The sequence below is a fragment of the Nuphar pumila genome, chromosome 14 (assembly GCF_984573655.1).
Source record: "Nuphar pumila chromosome 14, dmNupPumi1.hap1.1, whole genome shotgun sequence".
Taxonomy (NCBI): Eukaryota; Viridiplantae; Streptophyta; class Magnoliopsida; order Nymphaeales; family Nymphaeaceae; genus Nuphar; species Nuphar pumila.
In genome coordinates, this window is record NC_143262.1 from 16029627 (window position 1) to 16056206 (window position 26580).

At 38.1% G+C, this 26580-nt stretch overlaps 2 protein-coding genes across 2 annotated transcripts; one reads left to right on the forward strand and one right to left on the reverse strand.

Annotated features, from left to right (window-relative positions):
• Positions 1-11350: 11350 nt before the first annotated feature.
• On the forward strand, positions 11351-12496 carry LOC149816497 (uncharacterized). Its single transcript, XM_089986907.1, has 2 exons — positions 11351-11871; positions 12433-12496. The coding sequence occupies exons 1-2, from the start codon at positions 11351-11353 to the stop codon at positions 12494-12496; spliced, it is 585 nt and encodes a 194-aa protein (XP_089843033.1).
• Positions 12497-18297: 5801 nt separating this feature from the next.
• Positions 18298-23740, reverse strand: LOC149816498 (pentatricopeptide repeat-containing protein CRR2, chloroplastic-like). Its single transcript, XM_089986908.1, has 5 exons — positions 23649-23740; positions 21734-22582; positions 21378-21539; positions 18670-18765; positions 18298-18577 (listed from the first exon to the last, which is right to left on the reverse strand). The coding sequence occupies exons 1-5, from the start codon at positions 23738-23740 to the stop codon at positions 18298-18300; spliced, it is 1479 nt and encodes a 492-aa protein (XP_089843034.1).
• Between the last annotated feature and the right edge of the window lie 2840 nt (positions 23741-26580).

A 26580-nucleotide genomic window follows, 5' to 3' on the forward strand; every position in this document is an offset into this window, starting at 1 on the left:
ATCACACTATTGTTTCTTAATAAAAATGGTGGCTTGGCTTCGCAGTATCACTTAATTCCTTTTTTGGTGAGTAAGGTGACAAACACTGCACATATTGTTTGATTTTTGGATCATGTCATTAGTAGCAACAGCATCATCACTCTATCTTCTATCTCAAGCATCTTTGTACATTTTGAAACAATTGTATCCATTTTAGTTTGGATTCAGTAAAGTAAAGCACATCTGTTGATTGTTTCGGATTTACTTTGGAGTTTTACATCTGAATGTTGAGTCCAAGAAGAATCCAGAGTCCGACCCGTAAGTGGATCTTATTATATATAAAAAAATATGCGATTAAATATTTTAAGCTAGTCAAATCAGAATTGGATCGTTAGTACCCTTTTCAATCTAAATTTGAATCTGATTTTGAATTCGATTAGGCAGTATCCAACTTATGTCGTACTCAAAATTCGAGAGGAAACCGATCTGTTTACATCTCTACACACACCATATGTGCACACCTATGAAGCAAATTAGGGCTGCACAAGAGCTGAGCTAGCTCAAGCCTGACCCGTTTACGCTCCGCTTGAACTCAACAAAGAAACTAAATGCGTTGAGCATGAGCCAGGGTTGGGGCTCAATATATATAAATGAGCCGAGCCTAAACAGGCAATTGAGCTCAGATAAGCTCTATAAGCCCAAGTAGGCTCATTTTACATGGCTCATAAGGATGTCGTTTTCATATCCGTATATTGTTTTGTTAGTTGAATGACTAACAAAAGGTCGTATCCCACCGGCCACCGCTGCCATAACTATTTCAAACTTTTTTCCATACGGATTTCAAGAGCCTTTTTATGCTAAAGATGATCGACTGTGAGCCAAGCTTCGCTTATGGTCACGATGTTGCGCATGATATGCATGTCATATCTCCATTGGCCGATAAAACATTCATAGAAGAATGTGATCCAAATGATATACCAAGTGGATGGGTAAACAATGAAGAAGAAGAAGAAGAAGAAGAACAATATGAAAGTCAAACAAGTAACGAGGAAAAAATCTCAAGTTAGTGAGCAAAATCTTGTAATACAAACCTCTATTTGAATGCATTGCAATATTTGATGTGAATGATTTGAATTATTTGAATGTATTGTAATACTTGATGCGAATGAATGAGTTCTATTGCAATACTTGATGTGAATGATTTGAATTATTTGAATGTATTGTAATACTTGATACAAATGATTTGAATGCATTGCAATGAATGATATAAATGATTTGAATTATTTAAATGTATTGTAATACTTGATGCGAATGAATGAGTTGTATTGCAATACTTGATGTGAATGATTTGAATTATTTGAATGTATTGTAATACTTGATACGAATGATTTGAATGCATTGCAATACTTGATGTGAATGATTTGAATTAATTGAATGTATTGTAATACTTGATGTGAATGATTTGAATTATTTGAATGCATTGTAATACTTGATGCGAATGATTTGAATGCATTGCAATGCTTGATGTAAATGATTTGAATGCATTGCAGTACCTGATATGAATGATTTGAATGCATTGCAATACTTGATGTGAATGAACGACTTTATTTGAATGTATTGTAATACTTGATGTGAATGATTTGAATGTAGTGTAATGTATTATAATACTTGATGCGAATGATTTGAATGCATTACAATGCTTGATGTGAATGATTTGAATGCATTGCAGTACCTGATATAAATGATTTGAATGCATTGCAATACTTGATGTGAATGACTTGAATGTATTATAATACTTGATGTGAATGACTTGAATTATTGTAATACTTGATGTGAATGACTTGAATGTATTGTAATACTTGATGCGAATAAATGAGTTGTATTGTACTTGATGTAAATGATTTGAATGATTTGAATGTATTGTAATACTTGTTGTGAATCATTTGAATGTATTGCAATACTTGATGCAAATGATTTGAATATATTGTAATACTTGATGCGAATTATTTGAATGTATTATATGACATATGTTATTTATTAGAATATGGTTCGTAGAGGTTACAGTGGTCGCTCATCCAGTAGTAGTCAGGCCCAACCTTCATCTTCACGGGCTCCTGTGATAGGTATATCATTTAACTAATTGGATGCTTGATTAGTTGAAATGCGCATTCTGAGAATTTCTAACGTATTTTTTTACAGATGATGTTTCGCTTGTACACGACCCACCTACAACAATTGATTACACAAGTCAGGAGCCAACACAGGAAACAAGGTCTTCTCAGTCTGGCACAAGAAGACTCATTCGAATAGTGTATATCGATAATCGACCGTAAGTATTTTGTTTTCAATTATTGCATATCTTATAAATATTTTATATTGATATTTACTGTGTATCAATTCATGTGCAACACGAGGTTTGAGCCACAAGAAGTAGTGTGCGAAATTAGGAATTCACTTCTTCAATATCTACAGGACCAGTCGCTCAATGGAAAGAGTATCCAAAAGAGGTGATAGATAGATTATGGTCCTCATTCACGGTATACAGTTGTTTCTCATAGTTAATGTGTTTTCTATTTAAATTTTTTTTAGTCATGTCTACTAACTTTTTGAAAATATTTATAGGTTTCGAATCGCTTCGCAACTACGGTGGAGGAAAATGATGCAAGGAAGGTGTGACAGAAGGTGGTTGCCAATCGATTTGCAGACATGCTGCACAATATGAAGACTGCAGCAAAAAAAACATCTGGCGGAATAGATGATCCACTACAGTGGAAGGGCCATGGCCCTATTACTATCAAGAGAAATTATTGGGAGGGAATGTGCGACAAGTGGGCAGGAGATGCATTTTGAAACCGCTCAGCGAAGGCTACAAAAAAATGAGCGAAAATGCCTAAAGTCCATCTACACATAGGTGGATCTAAGACATTTGGGAGCCACCTGAAGAAAATGGTAACTCATCAATATTTAATATTAATTTTATAAGTATTTTTGCAAACTTGTTAACTAAATCTTTTATCATTTAACTTCGCAGGAAGCAGAAAAAGGAGACATTGTACCATATAAGGATGTGTTTGTTGAAACACGTAAACGGAAGACCACGAGAGACTTTGTATTAGAGAAAGCGAGAACCACAACGGTATGTATTTATTCTATTAATAATCATTGAAATATGCAAGTTATCATAATGTTATCATTAATTATTAATGCATACTTTAAACATTATTTTGTAAGAGGCATATAAGCAACAGATGGTAGAGCGATATAGCGATGATGCTACTCAGCATCCATCATTTGATCCTGCAGCATGGGTGACTGCAGCAGGTGAACCCAAAAAGGGTCGTGTGTTCGGGTTTGGGAGTAATATGGACACTTCACCTGTTATTGCTTCTTTCAGTTACGACTCACAGACTTCTTTCGCCACCATAAGCTCCAAGCAGCAGCCTATTCTTTCCGGTGATGATGTACGCCAGATCGTTAAGGACACAATGCGTTACTGCTTCCATAAAACCGTCGTCAACGTTCTTCGAGCTGAGTTCAACAGTTTTTTGCTGAACAGGAGAACTTCGATTGCAGGTCCCTCTCAGGTATGAAAGTTTTATGCAATATATTGCATGTCGTTAGATTTCATGTAACTTTGATTGTCTTAACATATTTAGTTTTTGTTGACTGCCTTAGAACACATATGAGCATGCTATAATCACATATTCAGTTTTTTGACTGTCGTAGAACACATATGAGCATGATCGAATCACATATATAACTTTTTGCCTGTCTTAGAGCACATATGAGCATGGTAGAATCACATATAGAGTTTTTTTTACTATCTTAGAACACATATGAGCATGCTATAATCACATATTCAGTTTTTTGGCTGCCTTAGAACACATATGAGTATGATCGAATCGCATATATAACTTTTTGCCTGCTTTAAAGCAAATATGAGCATAGTAGAATCACATATAGAGTTTTTTGCCTGCCTTAGAGCACATATGAGCATGCTATAATCACATATATAGTTTTTTGCCTGCCTTAGAGCACATATGAGCATGATAGAATCGCATATAAAGTTTTTTTGACTACCTTAGAACACATATGAGCATGCTATAATCACGTATTCTGTTTTTTAACTGCCTTAGAACACATATGAGCATGCTATAATCACACATTCAGTTTTTTGACTGTCTTAAAACACATATGAGCATGCTAGAATCACATATATAGTTTTTTTACTGCCTTAGAACACATATCATTCATGATAGAATCACATATAAAGTTTTTTGCTTTGCCTGCCTTAGAGCACATATGAGCATGATAGAATCACATATAGAGTTTTCTGACTGCCTTAGAACACATATGAGCATGCTATAATTACATATTCAATTTTTTGACTGCCTTAGAACACATATGAGCATGATTGAATCATATATATAACTTTTTGCTTGCCTTAGAGCGCATATGAGCATGGTAGAATCACATATAGAGTTTTTCTAGCTGCCTTAGAACACATATGAGCATGATATAATCACATATAGAGTTTTTTTACTGCCTTAGAACACATATCATTCATGATAGAATCACATATAGAGTTTTTTGCTTGCCTTAGAGCACATATGAGCATGATAGAATCACATATAAAGTTTTTTTACTGCCTTAGAACACATATGAGCACATGATAGAATCACATATAATGTATAATTTATTTCAATATATTTTGTTTATCAATACTGTCTGTTCTTTTCTTGTGTAGGCTGCTAGTGATAATCAGCGTAACAGAGCTAAAGGGACAGATCAAGGCAATGGACAAGAAGACGCACAAAATCTTGGTGATGATTAGATTAATGTGTTGAAGAAGTTCTATTTTTTTTTGTTTCGAAATTGTAATTGTTGAATTGTAAATAACTAAACTTGTTAATTTTATAGTGAAAGGATTAATTGTTGTAGATTCCTTTTATATGAAATTTTATGTGTACTTTATTTTTTATTTACAAGAAATATAAATTGTAGCATTCTCGATATTTAATTTTCAATTATTTTTTTTATTTTTTTTATTTTTTTTCAAGTTTGCAACAGATATATCTGTCGCTATACATATAATTTAGCGACGGATTTACATCCGTCGCCAAGCTGAGGTCGTCGTTTAGTACCGGCGGATTTGCGACGGAATCCGTCGTTCGTTATTCCGTCGCAATTAAAGACGGAACTGGCGACAAAATTTTTCCAACGCCAGTTAGCGTCGAAAAATTCGCGACGTTATCTATTCGTCGCCTCTTCGTCGCTAATCCGTCACTAAGCCGGTTAGCGACGGATTAGCGACAGAATGAGGTCATTGCTAATCCACTACTTTGTTGTGGTGTCTGCTTACAAATCTTAAAACAATAAAAAACTTGAAGTTTGATATGCATAAAGAAAAACCACGAGAATTGAAGTCATCCACTATGAGAAAATAGTACCAAAAACTTTCATGAGAGACCACTGGAGATGGCCCCTAGACATCGACATGGAGGAGTTCAAGCAGAGTTGACATGTGAGAGAGAAAACTTTCAAATAGAATCTTGTGAGCTTTTTTAATCAAGCAACTCTAACACACCTTTATTTGTTTATTCCTAGTACAAGAAACTGCATGTTTAGAATTTAAAAATGAAACTATTTTCTTGTTGGCGTGCCCAAGTCTTTGATGCCAAAGATCAAATGAAGCCTTCTTCCCTGCGTAAGTCATCATCTTCATATTCTCATCTCTCTTAATTCGATAGAGGCCTGCATTGGCTTTTTAGCTCATGAGATGAATCTTGCATGTTTGTCAATCCTTGACAAGGAATTCAAAGGGTGTAAATTCAAAGACACACTCATTATCTTTTGTAAATTGGCCCACAGATAAAAGATTGTTGGCTATGTTGGAAACATGAAGAACGTTTTTCAAGTCAAAGTTAGATCCATTTGTTGATAAAGTGAGATATTACCAGTATGTAAGATGGGAAGCATCTTACCATTTCCAACCATTATCGATTCATACATTGATATTGAGATTTGTTGGATAATTGTTCATCATCCATGGTATGGTGATTTGTTGTATCAATGTCGATAGGGATGCACACAAGCTGAGTTCGAGTCAAGTCTAGGTTGTTTGAACTCGACTTAGTTCACAAAATGACTTTGTCCAAGCTTGGCTTGAGCTTAGAGCCGAGCTTGTAATGCATTGTTTGAACTCAGCTCAAAACCATTGTCTGAACTTGACTCGGTTTCGAGCTTGAGCCCAATCGAGTTTCAACAAGATCTATTAAAAAAAATGTGAAGGAGGGATTTGATCCCCCAACCTCCGTAACGTTAACCAAGTGACCTACCATTAAGCCAAAGCACATCTTCTGTCTATTATCACTAAGACAATTATATACCTACTAAACTTTTAAACAAAAAAGGCGCAAAAGACAGGATTCAAACCCAACACACTTTGAAGAAATACTAATGACCTACCCATTACAATAACAATGCACTTGTGAAATTATTTGCAAAGATATTATATATATTGGGGTTGCAAAGAATCGAGCTTTGTCGAGCCCTTGTTCAAGTTTCGCTCGATAGCTCATCCGAGCTTCATACACCGGTTCAAGCATGACAGCGGATGAGCCTGAGCTGAGCTTTAACTGAGTCAAGCCTGAATTGACTCAGTTCGATGTGCATCCCTAAGTATCGGGTTACCAATAGTCATCAATGGATTATTAAAGAGACATGACAGAAAAAGCTTTGGAGATATTCCAACAATTTTTGGCAATATGATCACATTTTCCACAGTACTGGCAGGTAACTAGACCTCATTGATTTTGAGGGTTTTGCACACCTTGATTCGTATTAGGTTGATTTTGTTTTGTGTTCCTTCCTTGACCCCTGCCTTGACTTCTACAGTTGCCACACCAATGTCCACGACCTCTAGAGGTGGTAAAAACAATGTGAGATGTCTCTCGGATGACTTAAGATAGAGCATTAAAACTCATTTTTCTTGATTAATGAGAAAATCACATAGATTTGCAAATGAGTGAGTTAATGCGCCAATGGTGATCAAAGTGACGAAGCTTTCTTACTCAAGAAGAAGCATGTTCAGGGCTATTTTAACAAGATCTTCATCTTCTATTGGGTGATTGGCGGCAACAAGGGAGTCAACTAGGAACTTGATGCGGTCAAGGTATGACAACATATCCATATTTTCTTTTTTTATGAAAGTAAAATTCTTTCTCAGAATCATGATTCTCAATGCAGAGTGAGATCCACAAGCCATGTATCAAGTGCTATCCTTGATCTCATGATATGGCCTAAGACAAGTTTTGATACGATTGCTTTGATATAGCTGAAAGCCAATTGATCAGAGTGAAGCCACTTATTTCATATTTGCTCCCATCTACAGCGGTTGTAAATTGATCAGGTTGATGCAAAGATCTATCGACAAACTTGAGGAGGTCTTGATTTAAGCATGACAGACTCTAGTTGAGACCTCCAAAAAAGATAATTGTGTTCCACTGGTTCACTGTGAAGGAGGTGGAGGATGCCATGAGCTCATTTGAGACTATGATTTGATACCATGAAAGGAAGGCTATCAAACTTGAAGCTCTGATTTTCTCTCTTGTCCGTTGAGAGATGTTCTATTTATCAGGAATAATTTAGTTACAATGTATATCTGGAAAGAGTCCAGATTTGTAGACAATGGAAAATGACAAAAAAGAAGAGTACAATAAAACAATGGGATAAAGTTAAAGAGGTTACTTTCTCTTTCGTTTCCTGTAATCTCGATGGGGTTGTTGAGTTTTATCATTTGAGATAGACGTTGCATGTTGTGAAACAACCTCAACGTTATCAGTTGAGATAGCATGAGGTTGTTGTGAAACAACCTTATTTGATGAGATTGACGAGCTAAACATTGCATGGACTCCAACGTCACCATTGGTGATAGTCTTTTGGATATTGACTCTCTTGGTGACTTGAACAACTCGGTTTCCTTCAAGTGCTTGGTAAGAGTACTTTACAAAGTACCCAGGCCACACAAAACACAAAAAAATCACTAGTAGCAATTTTTATAAAACATAAACACAAAAATCTCGCTACACGGGCACATTGTGACAAAAATTTAAAATGGCAATTTCTCGGCAGTGAATTTCTTGGGAGATTTTCAACTTTTTGAATATTTCTCAAGTTTTTTTCAGCAAAATCTCGGGAATAAATTAAAAAATCAAATAAATTCTTAAAAAATCTAAAAAATAAAAAAACAAATAAAATAAACTAACTAAATTTTACATGAAAAAATATTAAATATATTTTCAATCCCACTAACCGTATCTAAAAACTATCAAGTATCAAATAAGTATCAAGCATGTACATCAAATGTGTAAAACCCACAAAATTTTGATAATTATCAAAATAAATAAATATTACCATTCTTGGAAATGAATACGATAAAGTGATACAGAGTCGATCCAAATGGATCTTGTATCCAAACTGGATCAAAGGGATCCAATATTTGGATTCGGATACGATGTATGAATTCAGATCTTGGATGAATCCAAAACCTAATTAAAATCTAATTTTCAATTTTCAATTATAACTAAATTCTCAAAGCACATCTTTAAATTTTCATCTCTTGCAAAAATCGCCCTCGTTATGACCCATATTGTATTGATCTACGCTTTCAGTAATTCACATAAAATAACGAGGGTTTTTCCTCGTTTGAGTCCCAAATTCCGGGATTTACTAGTCTTATATGTTATGAATTTGACTTATGATTCTCGAGAATTGATTCCTCATAAATAGTACTCATGCCACTGCGTACATCTTTCTTACGTGAATTCGGACTTCGCACATCAATAAGGTATATATATTTTGAAAAAAAATCCTCGTAACTATACGAGAAATTTCATCTATTGAGACACATCATATTTTACATTATCTCAGAACTATTGTGGGCCTTACACCAATTGGATCTTAATAGATCCAAATATGGTTGAATTGCAATCAAGATCCAAAAATCTAAGTTCAGAAGATCTAAAATATAATTTTTATTCAACTCGTATTTTGAGATTCGTCGAAAACCAATTCATAGATAAATGAATTAAACAAGGGGTGATGTGGTGTAGTGGTAGGACACACGATTGTGTGAAACCGCAACCTTGGTTCAAAACCCCCGTCCGCGGAAAAAAAACTATGAAAACATACATGATTGGGACTTGGGGAATTTTCATAAGAAGACAAAAGAATTTAGTTGCAAGAAGGAGCAACTAAAGAGGAGTTGGTGTAGTGGTCAAGTTGATGTACTCATAGGGAGAAAAACTTAGGCTCTTGGGTGCTTGAACATTTTGTTTATGAAACAGTTTTTATGTATGAAGATAATTCAATTATAACGAGGTTAAATACATTAGTGTTGCAAGATATTGCAATGAAACACATCTTGGTGCAATTGTGGGGTTCTTTACCCCTTATGGAAGAGAACCTTAGTTCAAATCTCCTCATGCACCCAGCCATTTTGACAAAAATATTTTTATTACTTTTGCTGAAATTTGAAAAGACCTTAGAACTTCTCATTTAAGAGGGCTTAAATGAGGAAAGACGTTTTTCAAGAGGGTGGTGGCTGACCGATTTCCCAAGTTAGAAACCCAATAAAGAACATTGAAGAGGGTGAGAAAAAATATTTTGGGAAGACCACCATGCCCACGATTTTAGAATTGGGAGAAAGAGTCTTAAATGAGAACGACAGTTCCAAGGAAAGAGAGAAAAAAATAGATGTTATTAGTAGACTCATGATAAAAAAAAATTAGGTTTTACAAGCTCATGTGCTCCAAGTGTAATACCATCGGATCAGAAACTAGAACTAGGATTGATGCACTCCTAGGATCAGGAAGAATTCAAAATATCAGTGATTCAAAGAAAACCATCAAGAATAAAGATTACAATCTTATGCCTCCAAATATAGCTTTTCAAAAGATTTAAGCCATAACAAGCACTTTCCTATTAATGGTTGGTAGGGGCTGTCGGTGCACGTCTCCCTGCGGTGGTACGTTGCAGGTTCAAAACCCCAGTGGAACGTTGATTAATAACTGCCGGGTTCTGCCTAACCCCAGGTTGCCTTTAATAAAAAAACATAGAGGATGAGCGCAAGTGCTTTGAATATTGTGATGGGTTTTTTCCTTGGACTTGCCTAAAAAATATTATTAAAATAGTATCCATATGTGTCAGCGTCATCGATATCTATGGCTTTTAAATTTTTTAAAAGCTTATTTATAATAGACCGTTTCCAATCTTGTTGAATTTAGAGCAAATCATTCTTTTTGGAAAAAATCTTTTTGATTCCAAAACCGATTCTGACAACATTGATTTAATTACATAAAAACTGATTTAGAAAAATAGAAATGGGGGCCCTCAAGTAAGGTATCTCCCCTTGACATTGCTGCCAGCTTTGGGTAAAAGGTAGCATGAACATGGAATAAATTAAACCTTTAGAACAAGAACAATGGAGGCGTTGTTCGGGGCAAATACATTTTTACAAGGGGGGCAGGCGTGGGGCTCCCTTCTTTAATAAGGGTGGCAGCCACTACGAGGCACACTAGTGTTGGCCGAACACTTTATAAGTGTTTAGCCCCGAACACTCGATCTGTTTGGAGAACATTGAGCACAAGAAAGGGATGTAAACAGCTTGGATTGGGTTTGAATCTTCTGGGATAACCGAATCCGACTTAAATAAGGCATAGCATTATCTAAACGAGATTTCAACATGGCCAGAAGACTCCCTTGGAGCCTGGATTATCCTTATCAAGTCTAAGTTTTTTATCAAAGAACAAGGATCCCATCATAAGGCATATGATTGGATCCATCCTATATCCGATTTTTAACTGTCCAACCAACGGTTAGGATTAGTCTACATTCTCACGAGAATGTGGATTAGCATTCCTTGTAGTCCAGATGTAGTTCTATTGCATGTATGCATTTGATATGTCCAAGAAAAAAATATTTATATGCATCACTAAATTTATTTTTTTTTGTTTAGGCCGTTTTTGATGGAAACAAATTCAAGGTTATAATTTAAAAAAATTGGGAGCTATTTATTTTTCAAGTCCTTCAAAAACCTTATATTTACTAAATCAACCATCAAACAAACTCATATATGTATATAACAAACTCATATATGTATATTTATATTAAAAAACCATTTACCGCCAGTGCTATTTTACGCCTCGCTTCATAACATGGTCAACGCCTCGCTTCGCCTCATCGCATTTAACAACCTTGCTCTCTCTCTCTCTAAATACCCAACTGCCTTCTCTCCACCCCAAGACATGCACGTAGAGTAACAAATACGTGCGTCCATCTTCTTCTTCAATAGCCTTTGTTTCAAAGAGGAATGTCGGCCACTACTGAGAAAAAGCATTCCATCAAACTGGTCATCAACACAAAGGAGAAGAAGGTCTTATACGCAGAAGCAGGCAAGGAATTCGCAGACTTTCTGTTCAGTTTGCTCACACTCCCTCTCAAGACAGTGATCAAACTCCTGTCGGAGGTGGCCATGCCGGGGAGCCTGACCAACCTACACGGAAGCCTAGAGTGCCTCGACGACGCATACATGGAGCACCCCGTGACGAAGAACGTTCTGCTGGCGCCCGAGATCAATCCTCTGCTGGGGAAACCGCTGCTCGCCATCCTCCCCTCGCCTGCACCGTCGACGGTGCCCCCAACCAAGTACTACAGGTGCAATGGTGGCTACTATTTCCATAGCTGTAACCATATAACGACCGACCCCAGGGATGCTTGTCATGAGTGCCAAGGGTTGATGAACACCGAAGTGACGCTTCGTCCTGCTTCGAGGGTGGTGGGAGGAGGGAGGACCGTCAAGGATCTCGTCTGTTACTGCATTACAGATGACCTGTTTGTGTTTCCCATAACCACTCTCTCTCTTATCAAGAAGCTGGACATAACGGATACGAGCGTATTGGAGGAGAAAGAAATCAGTGTGGGAAAGGCCGAGCTAGAATCTCTCTCTCTCTCTCGGTTCCGTGTAATAATTTTGAGAATGGGAAAAATGGGGAGAATGTTTTCCCATTTTGCCTTCACAGTAAAAAAAAAAGAAACTAGAGCGTTCTCTCTCGGTTGATTCAGCTCCTTGAAACCGGTATTCCGTCCACAACCTCCCCATTTTTCCTCTTCCTTGAACCTGAGGCATTCTTCCTTTTTTTTAGAATGAAAAAAAGGGAGAACCTTCTCTCTCTTTTGATTCAGCTCAATCGACTGGACTGGTTCTCTGCCGGCCGGTATTCTGGCAACAACCTAAAGAGAGAGAACCAACGAGCTCTCTAGGTTGATTCAGCTTCCTGGAACCGGTATTCCGGCAGCAACCTCTCCATCATTCCTCTTTCTTGGACCCAAGACATTCTCCCCATTTTTAGAACGCAAAAAAAATGTGAGAACCTTCTCTGTCTGTTGATTCAGCTCAAACCGCCGGACTGGTTCTCTGCTGTCCGGTATTCAGGCAACAACCAAGAGAGAGAACTAGGGATGGCAGTGGACCGAGGGAAAGCGGGCCCGCCCCGCCCCGTTTGGACCGGGGATGAAAGGTATGAAACGGGGATGGAGGTGGGGATGGACTTATACTTTTCCCCACCCCACCCCACCCCACCCCCAGTCTTTCTAAAGGATGGCAATAGACTACGGGGAAACAGGCCCCCGCCCCGCCTCATACCTGTTTGAATTGGGGATGAAGGACATGAAATGGAGATGAAGGCGGGGGTGGAGGTTAAGATCCATCCCCGTGCAGGGATGGAGGTTCTAATCTTGAGATGGGGCGGGGGTGCAGACCCTGTCCCCCGCCCCGGTACATTGCCATCCCTAGAGAGAACGTTCTCTCATTTTTTTTACTGTGAAAGGGCAAAATAGAAAAGCATTCTTCTCTTTTTTTTTTCATTTAAAAGATGTTACACGTGGCAAGCTGGCCATGGCATATACCCGCTTCCTGTAACCGCTCCGATATGTGACCCATAAATAACTAGGGGTGTCAACCGGTCGGGTTTACTGAAACCCTACCTGTACCGAACCTTATAGGGTCTGGGTATGTATGGTGATAAATAATAAGACCTGATTAAGACCCATACCTGAAGGTCTGATTAATACATGGACGCGGGTATAGTTTGTAAAATTTTATACCTAACCTGAGCCCACCTGAGTTTTGATTAAGACCCCTAACTTTTTAATGTAAAAATGATAAAAAATATTGTTTTGCCGGGTATGGTGCTACATGTAGTTCTTATCAGGTCTGGGTATGGTTTCTCTTATGATGAATCCGATTAAACCCAAGTTCAGACCTGATACCATACCCGAAAATCGAAGCCAGGTCAGGTTCTAGATCAGTCAGTCCGAACCAAACCTAAGGCATGTTTCATTACAAAGTGCTCAGGTCACACAAAACATAAAAAATGGCTTGCACAGGCAGCAATTTCCTGTGTAAACACATATCAGTTGCGCAGAAAATCTCTGCACATGGTAAGCAATTTTCTGTGTTTAGTGTGCCCCGAGTACTTTGTAAACTACTCATGCCGGATCATTTGATCTGCTCTACCTAATTGAGCAAAAGTTGTATTGACCAAATCTGAACTCCCGGATGTGTTTAACATAGTCAAAATAGTAAGACTTGACCTTTGGATTATATTTTTTTATATAAAAATGCCATTTTTTGAGTGTGGAAAATTCAACATTATAGGTTATTGATTTTTTAACCCCTAAAAAATCTGACATAAAACGTTGGAAAAACATGATCAAGGGCCAGTTTTCAACTAAACTAAACTCGTAGATCACATCTTAACAGTTAGATATGCAAAAATAAAAAAGTAAAAAAAAAAGTTTTTATTAGAAGGTTGTAACTTACGAGAGTAGAAAACATTATCCCATATTCAATTCTCATCTCACAGGGAACAGTGCATTTCCCTTAAGAAGCATGAGAGTGGGGCCCATGTAGCGCTGGTAAACGAACAGAGCAGCTCGTCACTTGGAGCATCACCAACTCGTTTGTGATCAGTTTGTATAGCTGGCGAGCCAAGCCACAAGCAGCTCGTTTAGCTTAAACTAGTCGAGCCAGAATACAAGGGGGTGTTCAGCTTGGCTTGGCTCGAGAGAGCTCGTATATATAAAAAAAATTATTTTTATCTATAATATATATTTTAAGTGTAATATACAAAAAAATAATATATAAAACATATATAAAAAGAGAATGATAAATGAAAAATATATTCATAAAACATGAACTATTAAGTGTAATATATATAAAATATATATTTTTAAGTGTAATATATATTAACATGCCCTGTTCGGTTGGGCTCGTTTACCAGACCTAGGCCCACATGCACATCTGCGTCAAGAGGGATGTTCATCGGAAATTGAATATAACTAAGGAACCGACTAGATACAACATGACCTTGTCTGCTCTCCTCACATAGTGATATTCGATTTATATTAGGAAATTTTCATTTAATGCCTACCTTTTGTCTGAAATTCCAGAAAAGTGCTTCTCCTTTTTTGAAATTCCTGATACAGGCATAAGTTTTTTCTGACAATTGTAAAATAAGGACTTGCTGTGACCAACCTTACCTGTAACAGTTTAACATTAGTGTTTTAAAACACGTTTGCATAACATATGGCTGGTCGTTTTGTTTACAGTGTGTAGACATACTCAGGGCTTCCTTGCAGTCAGAGGCGGTACTCAGTGATGCCTTCCAACAGTACCTTAAATAAATCACACTATTGTTTCTTAATAAAAATGGTGGCTTGGCTTCGCAGTATCACTTAATTCCTTTTTTGGTGAGTAAGGTGACAAACACTGCACATATTGTTTGATTTTTGGATCATGTCATTAGTAGCAACAGCATCATCACTATATCTTCTATCTCAAGCATCTTTGTACATTTTGAAACAATTGTATCCATTTTAGTTTGGATTCAGTAAAGTAAAGCACATCTGATGATTGTTTCGGATTTAGTATGGAGTTTTACATCTGAATGTTGAGTCCAAGAAGAATCCCGACCCGTAAGCGGATCTTATTATGTATAAAAAAAAATCCGATTAAATATTTTAAGCTAGTCAAATCAGAATTGGATCGTTAGTACCCTTTTCAATCTAAATTTGAATCTGATTTTGAATTCGATTAAGCAGTATCCAACTTATGTCGTACTCAAAATTCGAGAGGAAACCGATCTGTTTACATCTCTACACACACCATATGTGCACACCTATGAAGCAAATTAGGGCGGTACAAGAGCCGAGCTAGCTCAGGCCCGAGCTTGAACTAAGAAACTAAATGAGCTGAGCTTGAGCCAGGGCTTGGGCTCGGTATATATAAATGAGCCGAGCCTGAACAGGCAATTGAGCTCAGATGAGCTCTATAAGCCCAAGTAGGCTCATTTTACATGGTTCATAAGGATGTAGTTTTCATATCCGTATATTGTTTTGTTAGTTGAATGACTAACAAAAGGTCGTATCCCACCGGCCACCGCTGCCATAATTATTTCAAACCTTTTTTCATACGGATTTCAAGAGCCTTTTTATGCTAAAGATGATCGGCTCTGAGCCAAGCTTAGCTTGAGTTCGACTTCAGCTGATCATGGAAACGTGTTGCTCAAGCTCGAATTGAGCTCAAGCAGAACTTGAACAACCAGAATTTTCTAATGAGCCGAGCCGAGCCGAGCCGGCTCAAACTCGGCTTGTGTGCAGCACTAGAGCAAATAAGTTCAGAGGCACCTTTGTCCAGAATAGATAAAGTGATCTATCAAATCACCGTGCATAGATTTGGCATCACCCCGTCCATCAGCGGCCACCAGTGTGAGATGCAACTGCTGATTTTGAGCATGCTTTTAGTGGGTCCTACAGCTATTACAGTGGACAGAATCACATATCCCAAGTGAGATGAACGGCATAGATTGAATATAACCAATTATCAGTTATGTACAATATGACTCTTAATTGTTATCCTCTAGATGGGGGGGACATAGGACACACCGGCTTCATGCTCGAGAAACAGCACGGCGTGTCAGTGGCAAGAAAGGCCAAACTTCAATGGTAAGTTGAAGGTGGGTGGGGGTCTGCCTAACCTCAGCTTGCCTCTAAAAAAAAAGGCCATTATGCATAGGAACCATAATTTTCTGCAATTCACAACGAGGTGGAAAAGAATAAGAGCCTTCTTTCAAGCAAACCTGCTGCCCACAGAAAAATTGCTACAGAATAAACTATGCTTGCATAACAATTTCCCTTTAACCTCTCCATCTTGACTTGAATGGAATATGAATTTAGTGCTTGATATTAAAAGACCTCTCTCTCTCTCTCTAAATTTTTGATATGTTAACAATAACTCTAAGGGGGCATGAATTCCTTGTTGAGCTGTGCAAAAGAGTAAGAAATTTGAAATTAAAAATAGAACCAAACTGTGACCAGAGTAGAAGCAAAATAATCTAGCTAAACATTTGAAGCTATTCATCTAATAACCGCTGAATATATTCTAGCAAAGTTCAATAGAATGCTTCGACTTCTAATACCTTCGGTACCTAAAATACATTGAAATACAAGAATTCTAAAACAAGAAACAAACCTACTCTTTGAATAAATACTTTTTTTCTACACTCTCTTACGTTCCCTTGTTCCTTCAATACTTGAAACAGCATGTCTTCTAAGATCTAGGAGGTAAGCCATTACTGAATATCAAACAGTCCATAATTAATTGTTATGAAAACAACGATTGAAACTAAGCAAACCACAAGATAGAGAAGAAAGAAAACAAGACAAGACCTGGTTTGGCACTCAAGTTTACGTCCACAGACGAAAGAGGAGCAAAAGTCCACTAGCAAGATCTGAGGAAAATACAGAGGTGAGATACATAGCTCTCAAAACCTTAATCACCACCAATACACCCAAAACTCTCGGACCCTACTCTCAAAGGAAGCAACTATATATATATATATATATATATATATATATATATATATATATATATATATATATGTATATATATATATATGACAAAGGGCATAAAACCCTAGCCAGTATAAAAAAGGAGAAATTACAAAACTAGACAGGTCCATACTGCAGGGTCTCAGCCCCCATGCCCTGGGAGGGGTTTGTGGTGGGCTCCGGTTTGTGCCTATCGGCCCAAGCCCTCCGCTACCACCACAAATCCCCATTTTAAGTTCCCATTGTACGGTCACCAAAATATTTTTAAATCAGGTCATGGTTCTGAAAGGGTCTGGAATTTAAGACACAACATTAATTTTCTTCCAACATTTCCAAAGATCTTGGAAACATCATTTCTGTCACCAATGGCTAAGAGCAACTGAAGAACTTTAATTACTATATATGCTGGATATATAGCATTCCAAACCAAAATTTTGAGGGCTTAGCAGGACTGCAAGAAAGAGATGGTATTTCAATTGTCAACTTCAACTGAAGCAGTTGGCGCTAGTGGCCAGGATTGCACCTGTTTGTGTTCCTACATGAAGAATTCCAAGATTCCAAATTTGTAACAGACAATGGATGGTATGATTAAGTGTTACAATTACCATGACATGAATATATTACATAGGAAAGTTTGACCTGCATGCTTCTGCTACACAGCTCCATGAAATAAATTACTTGGGATGTTCCTGACCAACCTTGGCAAGCTTGTAATCTGTATAGCCCCATCATATCTAATTCAACCTCCGTATCACAATTGTTCAGCACATTTCTACAACATCCTTCCTTCTTATGTCATTATGTACTGTTCTACATGGAGTCATTCTGTAATCCAAACAATAGTTGCCTTCATAGACCAGATAAAACAGGCTGGCAAGACATAAAAATAACTGCACAATGGATAATGTAGTTACATTCAATTCCAAAGTTTCTCTTCTCTTTCTGGCAACATGAAAAACCAAGTGCCAGCAAGTTTGAGATGAATATATTCTCTTCATTTAACGTTGACCATAAATGGTGAAATTTTGATTATTTCCAGCATGTTACAGAGAGAAAAATGCAGAATAATTTCCATCTTATAAAATTTTGATTTCCAGTCTCTTGTATCTAGAGTTGCAACTCATAGTTGCTACTTGCAATGGAAGAAGGTTAGATGATAGAACCTCATGCACAAGGCACCAGTGAATTATATAATCGATACATTTAAATATCATGTCATTTCTGCTCATCTCCGTCAGAGGCTTACCAAAACAAAAACATGGGATTAATACCATGTAATTCCTTTTGGGTATAAATGTGTGGCCAGAAAAGATTCTGAGGAACAGAACATGCCTAATACTTGATGATTCAACTTTTCATCATATATGGTCATAACCCTGGACCTGAAAGGAATGTGCGGAATCTATGGTTTATTTCCACCAAGCTTCGACCAGGAACCTTTCTCAGCTGTTGTTCTTTTATCAACTTTCTTAACTGAACCACATCATCCCATCTACCAGCTTCAGCATAGATATTTGACATAAGAACATAATAGTTAACAGCTTGATGACCCAATTTGAAGATCTGTTCAGTAACAAGCTCGGCTAGCTCCCATGTTGCGGTGAATTCTACAAGCACCAAGCAGGGCTGCCCAAACGCCAGCATCAGGCTGCATTGGCATTTTCTCGATGAAATCATATAATTCAACAAGTCGACCAGCACGACCAAGAAGGTCCACCATACATGTGTGGTGCTCAAGACCAGGTACAAGGCCGTGATCTAACAAGCTCGGCTAGCTCCCATGTTGCGGTGAATTCTACAAGCACCAAGCAGGGCTGCCCAAACGCCAGCATCAGGCTGCATTGGCATTTTCTCGATACAACAACAACAACAACTACGCCTTCATCCCAAAACAATTGGGGTCGGCGATATGAACCAACAAAGAAAATCATTCTGGGTCCTCCACATGAATCCTTCTCCTCCATTCATTTCTATCCAATGCCATGTCCTCGGTGAGGTTCAAAGCATTCATATCCTTTCCTATCACCTCCATCCATGTCTTCCTAGGACTACCCCGACCTCTTTTAACTAATATATTTTCCTATTTCTCCATCCTTCTAACTAGAGCATCATTAGGCCTTCGTCGAATATGTCCAAACCACCGTAAACGATTCTCTCTCATCTTATTTTCAATGGGTGCAACGCCTACCTTCTTACGTATCTCCTCGTTCCGAATCTTATCTTTTATTGTATTTCCACACATTCATCTCAGCATACGCATCTCAGCTACACTCATTTTTTGAATATGATGTCTCTTGGCAGCCCAACATTCCGTACCATATAGTAAAGCGGGCCTAATAGTCTTCCTATAAAACTTTCCCTTCAACCGCAATGGCATTCTATGATCGCACAACACTCCAGTTGCACTCTTCCATTTCATCCACCCAACCTTTATCCTATGATTTACATCTCCATCAATTTCTCCATACTTTTGAATGATAGATCCCAAATATTTGAAAGAATCATCCACTGGTATTTCTTGCTCACCAAGCTTCACTACACTCCCATCTCTATTTTGTAGATTACTAAATCGACATTCCATGTATTCTGTCTTACTCTTACTCAACTTAAAACCTCTTGCTTCTAATGTCTGTCTCCATAATTCTAACTTAACATTAACCCCAGCTCTAGACTCATCAATCAAAACAATATCATCAGCAAACACACCACGACACATTTTCTTGAATTGATCTCGTAAGCTCATCCATCACTATAGCAAATAGGAAAGGGCTTAAAGCAGATCCTTGATGTAACCCAACCGTTATAGGAAAATTGGTTGTCACCCCTCCACAAGTGCGGACATTGGTTACTACTCCTTCATACATATCTTTAATTATACTAATGTACTTGAGAGAAACACCTTTCTTCATCATTGTCCACCAGAGAACGTCCCTAGGTACTCTATCGTAAGCCTTCTCCAAATCAATAAAAACCATATGCAAATCTTTGTTCCTCTCTCTATTTCTCTCAATAAGTTGTCTAAGAAGATGTATAGCTTCCATAGTAGATCTTCCAGGCATAAAACCAAATTGATTCTCCGATATCATGACAACCTTCCTCAACCTAGACTCAATCACCCTCTCCCAAAGTTTCATAGTATGACTTATGAGTTTTATACCACGATAGTTTGTGCAATCTTGTATATCACCCTTATTCTTATATAGAGGCACCAAAGTACCCTTCCTCCACTCATTAGGCATCTTATTTGTTCGCCAAATATTGTTAAAAAGATTTGTCAACCATTCTAAACCTTTCTCTCCCAAGCATTTCCAAGCCTCGATAGGTATACCATCTGGGCCAATTGCCCTTCTTGATTTCATTTTCTTCAAAGCCTCTGCAATTTCTTTCTTTTGAATCTTGCGCATGAAGTCACGATTCATCTCATGAAAAGGAATGGAAAAGTCTCCAAGATCCTGAGCATGACTTTCATTAAATAGCTTATCAAAATAATCTTTCCATCTCTCCTTAATCTCCTCATCTTTGACTAAAACCCTTTGCGTTTCATCTTTGATATATCTAACCATACCCAGATCCCTCGATTTCCTATCTCTCATTTTTGCAATCCTATAAATATCCTTCTCACCCTCTTTGGTATCCAACTTGTCATAAACCTCCTTATATACCTTATCCCTCGCGTTCCGAACTACTTTTTTAGCTTCCTTCTTTGCTATCATATACTTCTCTAAATTCTCATTATCACGACTTTTACTTAGATTTCTATAACACTCTCTTTTAACCTTAATAGCTAATTTGACATCCTCGTTCCACCACGATGTATCCTTACCTAGCGGTGCACCGCCTTTAGACACACCCAATACCTCCTTAGCCACCTTTCTCATGCCACCCGCTATCTTATTCCACATAGATTCTGAATCTTCCTCGAGACACTAATCAACTTCCTTAACTACCCGCTCTACAAACATTCCTTGTTTAGCTCCTTTTAGTGCCCACCACTTAATTTTAGGATTTATCCTATGTCTATCCCTTTTGCGGCATTGTCTAATTCTAAGATCTAAAATTAAGACTCTATGTTGTGTAGCTACACTTTCTCCCGGTATAACCTTACAATCGATGCAACAACCCCTATCTCTCTTTCTAAGTAGGAAAAAATCTATTTGACTCATATTAACCCCATTTTTAAATGTTACTAGGTGAGACTCCCTCTTCCTAAACCAGGTGTTTGCTAAGATCATATCATAGGACAAACCAAAATCTAAAATCCTTTCTCCACTATCGTTTCTTTCTCCTATACCATAGCCTCCATGGATACTCTCAAATCCATCCCTACTAATGCCTACATGCCCATTAAGGTCACCGCCGATGAAAAGCCTTTCTCCATAAGATATCCCTTGTACTACTCCATCTAAATCTTCCCAAAATTGACGCTTAGTGGAATCATCTAAACCTACTTGAGGTGCATTTTCTCGATGAAATCATATAATTCAACAAGTCGACCAGCACGACCAAGAAGGTCCACCATACATGTGTGGTGCTCAAGACCAGGTACAAGGCCGTGATCTCTTCTCATGCTATCAAAATTCTTCTGGCCTTCTTCCACAACACTTGCATGACTTCAAGCAATCAAAATGGGCGTGAAAGTAAAAGCATTTGGCTTCACTCCTTGGTTCTGCATGTCATCAAAGAGCAAAAGGGAATCCCTACCATGTCCATGTGCTGCATATGCCCACTCCAAGATACGATACTTTTCTGATTTAAATTATAGAATACTTTACGTGCCAATTCTACACTACCACATTTTGCATACATGTCAAGAAGTGCATGACTAATCGAGGGGTTGGAATCGAACCGCTTCATTTCTACTAACTCATGCACCCGTCTCCCTGTGTTTAGAGCCCCTAACCTAGCACAGGCTGAAATTACACTAACCATTGTTATGTAATCACACTCAACACCCTCAGTCTGCATTCGTCTGAATAGCTTGAGTGCTTTCCTGCCCTCATCATTATTTTCGTAAGCAGCAATCATGGCATTCCAAGAAACTAAGTTTCTAACCTGCATCCTATCAAATAAAGACCTAGAAATATCAACATTCTTGCATTTTGAATACATCGAGAACAAAACATTCACCAAAGAAATATCTGAATCCAATCCTAACTTAAACGCATAAGCATGAATCAGCATTCCTTGGTAGAGTTGATCCAAATTTGCACAGGCAGGAAGAATGCTCACCAATGTAATCGAATTTGGCCTTACTTCTGATTCCAACATCTGATGGAAAACCTCTAAAGCCTCCTTAGAAATTGCATTTTGAACATAACCAGCGACCATAGCTGTCCATGAAGCTGTATTTTTCACCTCCATCTCACTGAAAATCAACTGGGCATTGTGCGTATCACCACACTGAGAATACATTGCCACCAGCGAGGTCTGAACAAAGATATCAGAACTGAAACAATTTTTAATTGCACAGCAATGTGCCTGCTTCCCTTCAGAAAGAGCTGACAGAACAACACATGAGCGAACCACAAACGGAAAGGTGAAGTGGTCCGGCTGCAAGCCCTCCCTGTGCATCTGGCTGTACAGAACAAGAGCCTCTTCACACGGCCCGGAATCAGCGTAACCTCCGATAACAGTGTTCCAAGTGAACACATCTCTGAGGCATTACGCCAAACAGTTCGCCCGCATAGTCCATACTAACGCTTACAAGTTACAACCCTGGAAACGCTTATGAGCTCGGTGGTCAACGAAAAATTCGACGAATTGTAGGTAGCGGAAGAGTGATAGCAACAACAGAAGAAGGCACAACCGAAAGTGGGTAGTCGGATTCTTGGTGTAGGATTGCACAAGGAAGAGAAGGAGAGACGAAGATGGTCATGGGAAATCGGGTATCGTAGAATCAGAAGATGGGTGTGCATCTTTTGGCCCTACGGCGAGGGTCAAGGATAGTCATGGGTGGCTGATTGGGGAGAGAGCAGAATGGTGAACGTGGTGAACAAAATTACTTCGTTCTGTGGCTCCAAACATTCAAATGCAAGGGAGAGAGACGGACTTGGTGGTCATTCTGGAATCTTTTTAGCTGTTGGCAGTTTGATTAGGTGCAGTACGTTGCTCGTTATTAGCAGCAACCACCAAGGTGCAACTATATACATTCAACAGATCAGACCTGGATCGGATATAATTGAAGATTGGATGAAAGTTGATAGGATCCGGAATCAGTCTGACTGGGACAAGTAGAGCCTATACCAAATCCGGGTGCTAGCATATATCAGATATCCAACCCGATTCTGAATTCAATCGGTTGGATTTAGTTGAGGAGACTAAATCTGATTAGTAATCAGATTTGGATTCTGTTTAGGATTTCATAGCCGTATCCAACATGTAACTTTTTGGATTCTATATTAGTTTTTTTCATCCGAATCCAATTAGCCAATATCCTATTAGTCAGATTTGGTATTGGTTGCATCCCACCCAATCCAAACCGTTTACACCCCTAAATGCATGAGAAAATGGTCATGATTTTATGTCCTTCATTAGGCTATATCTAATGATGGTGCATGAGAGCAAATTGTCATGATCTTATTCCTGCCATTAGGCTATATTTAATTATGATTAAGAAAGTGAATGGGGGCCAAGGAATCCATCTAAAGACATTTGGGACCCACAACGCCTTGTGGTGCACCCATCCATGAAGGGCAGAACAGGTTGCTACTGAGGTGGACCTTTGGACGTTGTCTATCAGTAGTGCATTTGATGGAGGGCCATCCAAGACCATTGTGCGGGTTCCGGCGATGGTTGAGAATGTAGTTGACATCTCTAGTGTAGGTCATTCAAAGTGGCTTTGAAAGAGACGTGGGCTGGCTTCTGATGAGTCCACATCGTCAGCATGGAAGGGCTTGAGCAGATTGACATGAAAGACCAGCTGCAAGTTGAGGTGAGAGGGGAGATCCAGCTTGTACGCAAGGTTGCCTACCTTTTTCACAATAATAAAGGGGTCTTCATACTTACGGACAAAGCCTAGTTTGTGATAGGCATGGATCCAGTATGCACTGAGTTTCACCGTAACCTAGTTACCAACGTTGAAAGCCAAAGGTCAATGCTTCGGATCTACCAATTTGGATGCATGTGGCTGCCTTTCGAAGAAATTCCTTTTGAAGTTTTGTTGATTCTTGCCTGGTGGGCAAGGGGAGTCTTGCTTGAGTTGCAAACAACCACAGTGGAGGCATCAGGGTTGCTGACCAGTAGTGAGCTCGAAAGGACTATGACCCGTTGACTTACGTCTCTGCAAGTTGTAGCTGGACAAATTAATGTCTAATAGTTTCACCCAATCTTTAGTTGGCGCTCACAAAATGCCTCAAGTATTCTTCAAGTAGCATTGATTCTTTTGATTTGCCCATCTGTTTGGGGATGGAATGTAGTGGAGAAGTGAGTCAATGAACCACAGCCCCTTCGAGCTCACTACTAGTAAGCAGCCCTACACTGTAGTTGTTTGATACTTGGGCAAGACCCCTTGACTAGTTTATTCGAGATTGGCAAGAAAGAACAATTGCAAAAAAAAAATTATGTGAAAGGTAGTCATACACATGAAGAAATAGGCAGATTTGAAGCGTTAACCTTTGGCTTTGTCATTGGTAACCATGTTACGGTGAAACTCAGCACAAACTGGATTTGTGCCTACCAAAAACTAAATAAGGGCTTCATTTGTAAGTACGAAGGCTCCTTTATTGTTGTGAAGAAGGTAGGTAACCTTGCTTACAAGCTGAATCTTCCTCACACTTCAACTTGCATATGGTCTTTCATGTCATTCAGCTCAAGCCTTTTCATGAGGACCCCGCACTACAAGAAAACATCTCATTATCGATGATATTTATTGTTGGCAATATATAATTTATAGTAGTCAATAACATAAATGATGATAAATATCGTTGCTCTTGTTGGCGGTCCTTTACGGTCGTTTATATTACTATTTTCAATGATATTTATATATTATTGTATATCTAAAAATAATTTCGATGACATGATATAGTCGGTATAAAACGGTCGGCTCTAAAATGTTGTCGGTAATAGTAATTAAAGGCAACGATATTTATCATTGGCTATACTAATTAAAACCAATGATAAATATGGTTGCCTATATTGTTCAAAGCCAATGATAAATATCATCAATTATATATTAAAAGTCGATGATAATTATCGTCATAAAGATATTGAAAAATCATATATGTTCAAATAGCTGATGATAAATATCATTGGTTATAGTAATTAAATTCAACAATAAATATCATCGTATTTATATTTTTATCGTCAGGATTAATGTATTATTGACGATGATAATTTATCATCGACATTTTTATGATCGGCAATGGTGTGTTTTCTTGTAGTGCCAACAGAAGCTAGGAACTCTACTAATGATCCAACAACCCAAATGGATCCGGGTTTGGTAAAACAATACAAGTCCAGTCCAGTTGGACATGAATACGAGGTAGCTGAATACGGTTGCCAAAAACAAACTTTATACAAATGCAAACATGATCAAGATGGAAGATTGCCAAAAACAAACTTTATACAAATGCAAACATGATCAAGATGGAAGACCAAATCAAGAAGGAAACCTAAGAAGCTGCTATAATAGACTCCTACAAGAAAAAAAAACCAAGAGATAATTTTAAGAAAGTCTTTCAAGAAGAAGCTTTCCAAAATGATAGACATTGTAAAACATTGGATAAGGAAGATGACTCTCTTAAGACTTCCATTAAATAGATGTAATTTGTGCCTCTACTGCTATTGAGAAATAAAACTAAAAGTAAGGTCGTGGATGTATGTTCACAAGAACCAAACCACGTTAAGTCTTGTGTTCTCGTTATTTTTCCTAGTTGCTCTCATTATTTCCCGAGTGGTTTATTTTTATTTTATGGTATGAGAGCTGCATGCCATCATGGCTTCGAATGGCAATGAATTGGTCTCTTCGAGCCTTGTTTTTTCCACATTCAATATCAACAATCTTGTTTCCATTATATTGGATGAAAACAACTATCCTTTGGAAGAGTCAATTTCAACCTATTCTGAAAACTCTTGTTTGGGTTCATTGATGGTTTTGTTGCTGCTCCATCTTGATTTATTGAAGCTCCAATAGGCACTACTATCAATCCCGAATATTCGAAGTGGAAAAAGATTGATTAGATGATCATGTGTTGGATCAACACCACCCTCGCTCAACCAATCCTCGCTCAAGTTGTCAGATTTGAATCGATCAAGGAAGTTTTGGAGTCTCTAAGGGGATGATATGCTAAGCAATCTCAATCAAGATGTATGCAACTTAAGGAGTTACAAGATATCAAGAAAGGTACATCTTCCATAACTGAATACCTAAATCAAATTAAGTCCATAGTTGATGCTCTTGCAGTTATTCAAATGTCAGTGTCTAAAGAAGAATTAGTTAATCATGTTCTTGATGGTCGTCCTCCCGAATATGAATCTTTTGTTACTCTTGTAATTGTTAGTGATTCAATACTGGAGTTTGATGCACTTAGAGCTTCTCTTCTAAGTCATGAAAGTAGAATAGAAAGGATGCATGCAGACTCTTCTAATAACCAGCCGAGTACTGCTTTCTATTCCTCAAGAGAAAGAGGATCGAGTCCCAATTTTTATCGTGGA